Here is a 12,537-nt window from a genome sequence, read left to right as displayed (position 1 = left end):
CATAGACTACATATATGTTTATACACATACAGAAATTTATGTATAGCAGCATTTGTATCTATTTCAAGGTGTTTAGATTATTAGTGATTTTTTCTAAAGATTTTATTTATTTATTTGAGAGAGAGAGAGTGAGAGCTTGAGAGGGGAGGTCAGAGGGAGAAGCAGATTCCCATGGAGCTGGGAGCCTGATGCAGGACACATCCCAGAACTCCGGGATCATGACCCAAGCCAAAGGCTTAACCAACTGAGCCACCCAGGTACTATAGTGATTTTTTTTTCTTAAATTATTATTAACATGTATTATTTGTTGCAGGGGTGCAGGTCTGTGACTCATCAATCTTACACAATACACAGTGCTCACCACAACACATACCCTGGAGAGGTTTTTAATTTTTTTAATTTTTATTTTTATTAAAGATTTTACTTATCCACTTAGAGAGACAGTGAGAGAGAGCACAGGCAGGGAAGAGAGGGAGAAGCAGGCTCACCAAGCAGGGAGCCCGATATGGGGCTCAATCCTTGGACCTTGGGACCACAACTGGAGCTGAGCTGAAGGCAAACGCCCAACCGACTGAGCCACCCAGGCACCCTGGGGTGGTTTTTTAAAATGAAAAATGTACCCCATAGTCCAGTTCCCAAAAGCTTGAACTACTAAGGATTTGATAGTTTTTTGCTAGTAGATGAATCCACAGCCCTCTAGCTGGAAAGTTAGTTTTGATACAAGGCTTTCCTGTGTCAGCTTGTGTATATGTGTGTGAGAGAGAGTGCATGTGCGTATGTTGGAGAATATGTGGGTCTGTAGATAGAGGAAAACATTTTCCATCCTGGCTCCCCAAGTAGCAGTTTGAAGTCATTGTTAACATTTTAAGTGCTGGGGCACCTGGGTGGCTCAGTCATTAAGTGGCTGCCTTTAGCTCAGGGCATGATCCCATGATCCCAGGGTCCTGGGATCGAGCCCTGCATCAGGCTCCCTGCTCAGAGGGAAGCCTGCTTCCCCGAACTCTGCCCACTCCCCCTGCTTGTGTTCCCTCTCTCACTGTCTGTCTCTCTGTCAAATAAATAAATAAAATCTTAAAAATAAATAAATAAATAAATAAATAAACAAAAAACCTTCCATTTAAAAAAAAAAAAAAACATTTTAAGTGCTTATAGGAATCCTTCTCCTTAAGCTAGTGGAAAGTTTGTTGGTGTTCTAGTGGCACCTAAGACATAAAACATCCATTAGAATCTTCTGTGCATACATTAAATATTTTTCAAAGACTAGTGTCTTGTGAGGGTTGGATAATGCTGTGTGGGTGTTCCCTTTTTTTTTTCTTTCTTTCTTTTAAATTAACACTTAAATTCACTCATTTTACTGATGATCTGCCTCTGGCTTTGTTCTTTGGTTCTTACCCGTGGTTACTTATCCCTGCTGAGGGGAGTTTTTCTCCTAATGTAGGAAGCAGGCAGATGTGGGACTTAACTCTGACTCAGTTTTGCCCCATTTCGTTTCGGATGGCAGTGCTCACAGAATGCGTTCCTTGCAGTAGAACTTGAGGATCTTTGCCCTTTCTGTAGAGTGGAAGGAAGTCATCCCACTGAATAGTTAATGCAGGAATGAAAAAAATGCTTCCCCTCTAATGATAGCTTAGCTCAGGAATCCAGGACCAGTTTGCATAGGGCACTGCAGTTTAAAAGTACCTTTTCATTTATTCCCTTAAATACTGTGTCAGAGAGGGAGGGCGGTTACTCTTCTCCTGTGTTACCTTCGGTGGGAACTGAAGATCCATGACTTCCTGATAAGGTCACAGGCTAAGACGTTGGGCTGGAGATAAGCCCAGTGCTCCTACCTGCTAGTGCATTGAGCTTTACACTTGACCAAAATGATTCTCAAGGTGAATTTATAGGATCCAATCCTATTATGCTTTAGGTGAATTTCCCACCTACTTAGGGGAGTTGGGATATCGTACAGTCATGTGAACAGAGTTCTCTCAAAACCTGGCTTTTCCAGGTTCTTTGGAGACCCTTTTTGTCCAAGGTACGAGTGTGCAGTTGTACTCTCCTGCTTGACTTGAATTCTTTAAAGGCAGGAACACTCATTTCTTTAGGTGGTCGGGAGCCCTGCAAAATATGTCCAAAATCAATTATTCACACGTATGCCTTTGATTTATGTAACTTCGTATTTTTGGATGTAGTTTTATTTAGTTTGATTAATCTAAAACATACTTGAGACTGCTTTTATAGTATGATTTGAAGCCTACTGTTAACGTGGGCAGTGAGCCAGTGACTATTCTAGGTGTCTCAATCACTTTATATTAGAAAGCATACAGTGTGTTTACCTTTATGTATGAAAACGTGCTTCCTTGGAGTTTGAATTTACATTGGTGATGAATTAAATTAGCCAAATTCCATGCCTTATAACATTTATTTTAAGGTAGCTGGTCATTGTTTAGGCAAAGAATCTGATTTCTCTGAAACTTCAGAAAGATCATCTTGAATCCAGTTAAACAAAATGATACAGATATACTGTAATGTTCTCTTTGGACCGAGAAATTCTGTGTGAGTTCATGGAATAATGTGTTATTGTTGTTCCCAGTGTCTGAATGTTGTCTTAGATGCTTCATCTAAGAGAACATTCTTGGAGAGTGGGCTAGCACACCACCTAGGAGTAGCTTTGACATATTTTTCTAAGGTTCATTTTTTCAGCAGTTACTTCAGTGCCTCCTATGAGCCAAACACTGTTACAGGAAGACCCCAAAAAAGCTAATGACTTTAGGGGCTTAAATTTTGGATTTTTTTATGTTTCAGTAAGCCACTAGTGGCAGTACTGCATAGAATGTATGACTTGCTTGAGGGAACAGAAATGGAGGGTGAGGGCACCTGGAGGGCTCAGTGGGTTAATAAGCCTTTGCCTTTGGCTCAGGTCGTGATCTCAAGGTCCTTAGATCAAGTCCCGCATTAGGCTCTCTGCCAGCTTATGATCTCTGTCTGTCAAATAAATAAATAAAATCTTAAAAAAAAAAAAAAAAAGAAATGGAGGGTGAACAAGAGTGAAAGAATTGATCTCTGTTATGGGTGAATTTTTATCTGTCATACATGTTCTTGTGTGTACATTTAATCCTATCTTGAATGCCTCCGGATCGGTCACTATAAAAGAAAACTATGGTGAATTCCTTTACAGTTGAGGAATCCTCTCACAAAGCTTGTGTTCAGTTGGTGGCTTGGGGAAAAGTAACATTCCTGAAGGTCAAGTATGTGCCTCACACTATGTCAGGAAAGTTCTTAAAACTGGTATCTTATTTAATCCTCTTAAGAGCCTTAATGAGGAAAGGTTACCACTGTTTTACAAGTGAGGAGACAGCTCAGGGAGACTGGCCTGCCCCGTTTTTTTGTTTTTTAATTGCGAATTGAGAAAATGCACTATTATCAGTATCATATGGGTCACGTTAGGTAGGAGGATTTCAGTTAAATTATTCTCGTTATTTCCCAATAATGCATTTGTTTCCCAAGTTGAGGTAAGAATCTTTTGATGGAAAAGTAATTATGAGAGACTTAGAAATGTGGGGATGTGATATTGGTTACTAGTGCTCATTAGAAGTCATGACACCTCAACCAAAGGAATGGCAAGGGCTGAAGTGCTGTCCAGTAGAAACATAATGCAAACTAAATTTGTGGTTTTAAATTTCCTAGTCAACACAGTAAAAAAATGAAAAGGTAAAACTAATTTTATTCAACTCAGTATTTCTAAAGTAATAATATTTCAACATATATTCAAGCTAAATAAATTACTGAAGCATTTCTTTCTTTTTTTTTTTTTTTTAATCTACCAAGTTCAGTGTGTATTCTGTATTCACATCTCAAATTTCAAGTTCTCAATAGCCATGCATAGATTTTGGCTACAGATGTTATTGGATGGTCCGTGTCTAACTAAAGAGTAAACAATGGCAAAGTTTTTTTTTTTTTTTAAGATTGTATTTATTTGGGAGCGCGAGGGTCTGGGGGAGTGGCAGAGGGAGAGTTGGGGAAGCAGACTCTCTGCTGAGCAGGGAGCCCCATGTGCTCGATCCTAGGACTCTGTAATCTCATGTGTATATTTAATGTGTCAGTGACAAGAAAACACAAAAGACTAATACATTCTTTTTCATATTTGGTAGAGAGGAACGAAGGGGATCTTACGACTATAGCCAAGATCGTACATATTATGAGAATGTTCGTACTCCAGGCGCCTATCCTGAGGATTCCAGACGGGACTATCCAGCCCGAGGGCGAGAATTTTATTCAGAATGGGAAACTTACCAAGGAGACTACTATGAATCACGATACTATGACGATCCTCGCGAGTACAGGGATTACAGAAGTGACCCTTATGAACAAGATATTCGGGAGTACAGTTACCGGCAAAGGGAACGAGAGCGAGAACGCGAAAGGTTTGAGTCTGACCGGGACAGAGACCACGAGAGGAGGCCGATTGAGCGCAGTCAGAGCCCAGTGCACTTGCGGCGCCCACAGAGTCCTGGAGCATCCCCCTCACAGTCGGAGCGGTTGCCAAGTGATTCTGAAAGGAGGATTTACAGCCGATCCTCAGACCGGAGTGGGAGCTGTAGCTCACTTTCTCCTCCAAGATACGATAAACTTGACAAATCTCGCTTGGAACGCTATAGTAAAAATGAGAAGACAGATAAAGAAAGGACTTTTGATCCTGAGAGAGTGGAAAGAGAGAGACGCTTAATAAGGAAGGAAAAAGTGGAAAAGGACAAAACCGAAAAGCAGAAACGAAAAGGTAAAATTCATTCCCCTAGTTCTCAGTCTTCAGAGACAGACCAAGAAAATGAGAGAGAACAGAGCCCTGAAAAATCAAGGAGTTCTAATAAACTGAGCAGAGAGAAAGCTGACAAAGAAGGAATAGCAAAAAACCGCCTGGAGCTCATGCCCTGTGTGGTTTTGACTCGAGTGAAAGAGAAAGAGGGGAAAGTTATTGACCACAGTCCTTTGGAAAAGCTGAAAGCCAAGCTTGATAATGACACTGCCAAGTCTTCTGCCCTAGATCAGAAACTCCAGGTCTGTCAGACGGAGCCTGCTAAGTCTGACTTGTCTAAACTGGAATCTGTTCGAATGAAAGTGCCAAAGGAAAAGGGACTGTCAAGCCACATAGAGGTGGTAGATAAGGAAGGTAGGCTTAAGCCCAGGAAGCACCTAAAACCAGAGCAGACTGCCGATGGGGTCAGCGCTGCAGATTTGGAAAAACTGGAAGCAAGGAAGAGGCGTTTCGCCGATTCCAATCTGAAAGCAGAAAGGCAAAAATCCGAAGTCAAGAAAAGTAGTCCAGAGATGGAAGACACTCGGGTACTTTTAAAAAAGCAGCCTGACTTATCATCTAGAGATGTCATTCTGCTGAGGGAAGGAGAATCAGAAAGAAAGCCCGTGAGGAAAGAAATTCTTAAACGAGAATCTAAAAAACTCAAACTAGACAGACTTAATGCTGTTCCCAGCCCCAAAGACTGTCAGGAGCTTGCCAGTGTTTCTGCCGGGACTGGCTCGAGGCCCACCTCAGACCTGCAAGCGAGGCTGGGAGAACTGGTGTGCGAATCTGTGGAAAATCAAGAAATCCAGTCCAAAAAACCCATTCCCTCAAAACCACAACTCAAACAGCTGCAGTTAGTAGATGATCAAGGACCAGAGAGAGAAGATATTAGGAAAAACTATTGCAGTCTTCGCGATGAGACACTTGAATGTAAATCAGGCCAAGAGAAACCACAGTCAGTAAATACTGAAGAAAAAATTGGCATTGATATTGATCACACGCAGAGTTACCGAAAACAAATGGAGCAGAGTCGTAGAAAACAGCAGATGGAGATGGAAATTGCCAAGTCTGAGAAGTTCGGCAGTCCTAAAAAAGATGTAGATGAATATGAAAGACGGAGTCTGGTTCACGAGGTGGGCAAACCCCCCCAAGATGTCACAGATGACTCTCCTCCCAGCAAAAAGAAAAGGATGGACCACGTTGATTTTGATATCTGCACCAAGAGAGAGAGGAATTACAGGAGTTCACGCCAAATCAGTGAAGACTCCGAAAGGACTGGCGGCTCTCCCAGTATCCGGCATGGTTCCTTCCATGAGGAGGACGACCCTGTGGGCTCCCCGAGGCTCGTGTCAGTAAAAGGGTCTCCTAAAGTAGATGAAAAAGGTCTCCCCTATTCTAACATAACAGTCAGAGAAGAGTCCTTAAAGTTTAATCCTTATGATTCTAGCAGGAGAGAACAGATGGCAGACATGGCCAAAATAAAGCTCTCTGTCTTGAGTTCTGAAGATGAACTAAATCGGTGGGATTCTCAAATGAAACAGGATGCCAGCAGATTGGACGTGAGTTTCCCGAACAGCATAATTAAGAGAGACAGCCTTCGAAAGAGGAGTGTACGTGACTTGGAACCTGGTGAGGTGCCTTCTGATTCTGATGAAGATGGTGAGCACAAGCCCCACTCCCCCAGAGCCTCTGCTTTATATGAGAGCTCTCGGCTGTCTTTTTTATTGAGGGACAGAGAAGATAAACTGCGTGAGCGAGATGAAAGACTCTCCAGTTCTTTAGAAAGGAACAAATTTTATTCTTTTGCACTGGATAAGACAATCACACCAGACACCAAGGCTTTGCTCGAGAGAGCTAAATCGCTGTCTTCATCTCGAGAAGAAAATTGGTCTTTTCTTGATTGGGACTCCCGTTTTGCTAATTTTCGAAACAACAAAGATAAAGAAAAGGTTGACTCTGCCCCAAGACCTATTCCGTCCTGGTACATGAAAAAGAAAAAAATTCGGACTGATTCGGAAGGAAAAATGGATGACAAGAAAGAGGACCATAAAGAAGAAGAACAGGAAAGACAGGAATTATTTGCATCTCGTTTTTTACACAGCTCGATCTTCGAACAAGATTCCAAGCGACTGCAGCATCTAGAGAGAAAAGATGAAGACTCAGACTTCATTTCTGGTAGGTTGTATGGGCGGCAGACATCCGATGGTGCAAACAGCACAGCCGATTTGATCCAAGAGCCCGTAGTTCTTTTCCATAGCAGATTTATGGAACTCACGCGAATGCAACAGAAAGAAAAGGAAAAAGACCAAAAACCCAAAGAGGTTGAGAAACAGGAAGATAGCGAGGATCATCCTGAGACCCCAGAACCGGCTTCTGAGAGTAAAGAGTCAGAACTGAAGACTCCCCCTCCGACTGGGCCTCCTGCCATCACGGCTGCAGCTCCAGAGTCAGCCTCGTCGTCCCTGGAGAAGACGACAGCCAGTGAAAAAGCAGGGGAGGTGCCACTGGAGACAGAAGAGAAACCCAGGGAGCTGGCCTCCACCTCAGAAGAAGCAAAGCCCGTGTCTGAGCAGGCGGCCACCGCGGTGCAGCAACCTGAACAGGCCGACCTGCCCTCAGGAGCGGACACCAGGAAAGATGCTGCTGGGCCTCCCTCGGCTGCGGAAGAGGGCTCGTCCGCCGACCCGCTGCCTTACCTGGACACCAAGCCTCCGACTCCCGGGGCCTCGTTTTCCCAGGCGGAGGTCCCCGCAGATCCGGAACCTGATAGTGCCCAGCCGCCTTCCAAACCGACCCAGACGCCTGAGGAAGCCGATGAGCCAAAAGTGGAAAAGCCAAACTCCGCTGCTGACGTTGAACCTAATGCAAATCAGAAAGCTGAAGTTGTCCCCGAGGTTCAGCCTCAAGCTTCTGAAGACGTTGAGGTTGAGCCTCCGGTGGCTACAAAAGATAAAAGGCCAAACAAAAGCAAGCGTTCCAAGACCCCCGTCCAGGCCGCCGCGGCAAGTACTGTGGAGAAGCCGGTCACCAGGAAGAGCGAGCGCATAGACCGGGAGAAACTCAAGCGGTCCAGTTCTCCTCGGGGAGAAGCCCAGAAGCTTCTAGAGTTGAAGATGGAGGCAGAGAAAATTACCAGGACGGCCTCTAAAAACTCAGCCGCCGACACGGAACACCCTGAACCAAGTCTGCCCCTCAGCCGAACAAGGCGCCGGAACGTGAGGAGTGTCTATGCTACCATGGCTGACCACGAGAGCCGCTCTCCTGTCAAGGAGCCCACGGAGCAGCCACGAGTGACCAGGAAGAGACTGGAGCGAGAGCTGCAGGAGGCCGCGGCGGTCCCCACCACCCCGAGGAGGGGGAGGCCTCCGAAAACACGCCGCCGTGCTGAAGAAGAGGAGGAGACCGAGGTGAAAGAACCAGTTGAGACCGTCAGACCAGCCGAGGGATGGAGGTCCCCACGAGCCCAAAAGTCAGGAGCTGCTGGCGGCCCACAAGGCAAAAGGGGAAAAAATGAGCCAAAAGTAGATGCTGAACGTCTGGAAGCCGCAGCTGAGGTGAGTCCCCAAGTAAACGTGAAAGAAAACACAAAAGCCAAAGCTGATAAAGAAGAAGCAGGAGGTGAACAAAAACGTGACAAAAAGGAACTTAGCACAGACAAAAATGCACCAGAAGCCCCTGCAGTTGAAGTGGTGGAGAAAAAAACAGCGCCTGAAAAGAACTCCAAGTCCAAGAGAGGAAGATCTCGAAACTCCAGGTCGGCAGCGGACAAGGCTGCAAATCTGAAAAACGTGGACACCAGCGTCAGTCCGAGTGCGGCGGCAGGCTCCGGGGGGCTGGCGGCGGACAAGGAAGCGGCGGTGGCCGCTGGCCCCGCCGAGAAGAGCGAGAGTCCGCAGAAGGAAGGGGGTTCATCATCCCAGCTGAGCAGTGGTCCAGCCCCTCCGGACACGGCAGCGGAGGAGAAGGAAGGGGTGTCGGCCTCTGCGCCTTCCCCGGAAGCCAACCAGTTAGCCAAGCAGATGGAGCTGGAGCAGGCTGTGGAGAACATCGCAAAGCTCACCGAAAGCGCCGCCGCGGCCTTCAAGGCGGCCGCCGCAGATGCACCAGAGGGTCTCTCCGCCGAGGACGGGGACAAGCCGGCACACCAGGCCAGTGAGACAGAACTGGCTGCAGCCATTGGCTCCATCATCAATGACATTTCTGGGGAGGCAGAGAGCTTCCCAGCAGCTGCACCTTACCCTGCAGAATCCCAGACAGATCTGCAGCCCCGCTCTCAGGCACCGCAGCCCCCTGGGGAAGGAATGGAGCCCGAGACCAATGAGGCCGTGTCTGGCCTCCTGGAGACCGAAGCTGCTACAGAATCTTCTGGGCCACCAGCCAGTGCCCCTGACCCCTCAGCAGGCCCAGCAGACACCAAGGAAGCTGGGGGGAATAGTGGTGAAACCTCCCAGCCAGTGCCAGAAGCCAGAGGACCAAAAGAAGCAGAAGTCCCTCTTGCTCGGAAAGAGAAAGGGCGTCAGAAGACAAGTCGATCACGTCGCAAACGGAATACAAATAAGAAAACGGGGGGCACTACAGAGACCCAGGTCGCCGAACCTGACCAAGTACAAAGCAAGAGTCCCGCTACAGCTGAGGGGACCGCGGTGCCACCCCCAGAAACTCCACAGGAAGAGCAGCAGAGAGAAAAGCCCCAGTCTGCTCCACCCGAGTCCTGTGCTTCCGACCCAAGCAAGACTCCGTCCATCGAGAATCTGTCCCAGGAGAGCAGCGTTGAAGCAAAGACTCCCACCAGAGCGCCTGCGCCCCCAGCCCTTCCTCCTCCCTCCCAGCCCGCACCAGTGGAGGAGGAGCCACAAGCCAGATTCAAGGTGCATTCCATCATCGAAAGTGACCCCGTGACCCCACCCAGTGACTCAAGCACACCCACCCCCACGGTCCCTTTGGTAACTGCAGCAAAGCTCCCACCCCCTGTTGCCTCTGGTGGTGTGCCACACCCAAGTCCCCCTCCTAAGGTCACGGAGTGGATCACCAGGCAGGAGGAGCCTCGGGCTCAGTCCACCTCATCTCCAGCTCTTCCCCCAGACACAAAAGCTTCTGACATTGACACCAGCTCCAGTACGCTGAGAAAGATCCTCATGGACCCCAAATACGTCTCTGCCACTGGCATCACTTCCACGAGTGTCACCACTGCCATTGCGGAGCCTGTCAGCGCTGCCCCTTGCCTGCACGAGGTGCCACCCCCGCCTCCAGTTGAGCCTAAAAAGCCACTTGTAGAAGAAAAACCAGCAGCTCCAGTACCCAACACCTCTGACACGCAGGCCCCAGAGGTTCCAGTAGCGGCTGAAAAGGAAAAGGTGGCTCCGGTCATCGCTCCCAAAATCACTTCTGTGATTAGCCGGATGCCCGTGAGCATTGATCTGGAGAACTCGCAGAAGATAACTCTGGCAAAACCAGCTCCGCAAACCCTGACTGGCCTGGTGAGTGCTCTGACGGGCCTGGTGAACGTCTCCTTGGTCCCAGTGAACGCCCTGACCGGCCCCGTGAACGCCCTGAAGGGCCCCGTGAAGGGCTCGGTGGCCACGCTGAAGGGTTTGGTGAACACTCCTGCGGGTCCCGTGAACGTCCTCAAGGGGCCGGTGAATGTTCTGACGGGGCCGGTGAACGTTCTCACTGCTCCGGTGAATGCCGCCGTGGGCGCGGTGAATGCCGCCGCGGGCACGGTCAACGCCACTGTGGGCACCGTGAACGCCACCGCCGGCGCCATGAATGCAGGCGCCGTGACCGTCACAGCGGGGGCAGTGACTGCTGCATCTGGCAGTGCGACCGCCACTACAACAGGCACAGTGACGGTGGCAGGTGCAGTGATCACACCGTCGGCCAAGTGCAAACCCAGAGCCAGCACTAATGAGAACAGTCGGTTTCACCCGGGGTCTATGTCCGTGATCGACGACCGCCCGGCAGACACAGGCTCTGGTGCCGGGCTGCGTGTGAACACGTCTGAAGGGGTCGTGCTCCTGAGCTACTCGGGGCAGAAGACTGAAGGCCCGCAGCGGATAAGCGCCAAGATCAGCCAGATCCCCCCGGCCAGTGCCATGGACATCGAATTCCAACAGTCAGTGTCCAAGTCCCAGGTCAAGCCTGATTCTGTCACCCCGTCACAGCCTTCGCCCAAAGGCCCCCAGGCTCCTTCGGGCTATGCCAATGTGGCCACTCACTCTACTCTGGTACTGACGGCGCAGACGTATAACGCATCTCCTGTGATTTCATCCGTGAAGGCGGACCGTCCGTCCTTGGAGAAGCCCGAGCCCATTCACCTCTCTGTGTCCACACCTGTCACCCAGGGGGGCACAGTGAAGGTTCTCACCCAGGGCATAAACACACCCCCAGTGCTGGTTCACAACCAGCTGGTCCTCACCCCAAGCATAGTCACCACTAATAAAAAGCTTGCTGACCCTGTCACCCTCAAAATAGAGACCAAGGTCCTCCAGCCAGCGAATCTGGGGTCCGCCCTCAATCCCCACCACCCTCCTGCTCTGCCCAGCAAACTGCCTGCAGAAGTGAACCATGTCGCCTCGGGGCCCAGTACCCCGACAGATCGAACGGTCACCCACTTGGCAGCCACAAAGCCAGATGCGCACTCTCCTCGGCCCAGCGGGCCGGCACCGGCCCCGTTCCCAAGAACGTGCCACCCCAGCAGCACCGCGTCCGCCGCGCTCTCCACGAACGCCACGGTCATGCTGGCTGCGGGCATTCCCGTGCCTCAGTTCATCTCCAGCATACACCCGGAGCAGTCTGTCATCATGCCGCCCCACAGCATCACCCAGACCGTGTCCCTGAGCCACCTGTCCCAGGGCGAGGTGAGAATGAACACTCCCGCGCTACCCAGCATCACGTATAGCATCCGGCCCGAGACCCTTCACTCTCCGCGGGCCCCTCTGCAGCCCCAGCAGATAGAGGTCAGGGCCCCGCAGCGCGCGGGCACACCGCAGCCGGCCGCAGCTGGCGTGCCGGCCCTGGCCCCCCAGCACCCTCCCGAGGAGGAAGTGCATTACCACCTCCCTGTCGCTCGAGCTGCGGCCCCCGTGCAGTCCGAGGTGCTGGTCATGCAGTCCGAGTACCGCCTGCACCCCTACACCGTGCCCCGGGACGTGAGGATCATGGTACATCCGCATGTGACGGCGGTCAGCGAGCAGCCCCGGGCCGCCGACGGGGTGGTGAAGGTGCCACCGGCCAGCAAGGTCCCACAGCAGCCCGGGAAGGACGCCACCAAGACGGCGGAAGCCAAGGCAGCCACAGCCCCTGCCCCGGCCCCCGCCCCCCACGGGGAGGCCCGCATCCTCACGGTCACCCCCAGCAACCAGCTGCAGGGGCTGCCTCTGACCCCGCCTGTGGTGGTGACCCACGGCGTGCAGATCGTGCACTCCAGTGGGGAGCTGTTCCAGGAGTACAGATACGGAGATATCCGCACCTACCACGGCCCTGCTCAGCTCACGCACACTCAGTTTCCTGCCGCTGCCTCCATCGGTCTACCTCCTCGGACCAAGGCTCCCGCTCAGGTAAGTGCCACACAGCAGCCGTCCTCCCTGTGGTGGTTGAGTTGCTGGCACCATTCCAGACACGTGGTGCCCTTTTCTGTGAGTTTAAAGAGGCGCTTCTGAAACTGCAGGGTTCGGGAATCCAATCACCATGCAGAGGACGAACTCAGGGATCTCATGGTGCTCGTGGTTGGGGGTGGGGGGGTTTGCCTCTTGTGTGCA

The 12,537-nt window shown here is 50.4% G+C and overlaps 1 protein-coding gene across 7 annotated transcripts in view; it reads left to right on the top strand.

The window, feature by feature from the left end:
• Positions 1–12,537, top strand: part of SPEN (spen family transcriptional repressor) — a 97,630-nt gene that overhangs the window by 81,921 nt on the left and 3,172 nt on the right. For all 7 annotated transcript variants that reach the window (XM_032302505.1, XM_032302503.1, XM_032302508.1 and 4 more), the window contains one exon: positions 4,134–12,336. In XM_032302505.1, the coding sequence (XP_032158396.1) occupies positions 4,134–12,336 (8,203 nt within the window). The remainder of the gene's footprint in view (positions 1–4,133; positions 12,337–12,537) is intronic.

Source organism: Mustela erminea, chromosome 10 (assembly GCF_009829155.1).
Source record: "Mustela erminea isolate mMusErm1 chromosome 10, mMusErm1.Pri, whole genome shotgun sequence".
NCBI lineage: Eukaryota > Metazoa > Chordata > Mammalia > Carnivora > Mustelidae > Mustela > Mustela erminea.
This window is presented reverse-complemented; position numbering and strand designations above follow the sequence as displayed.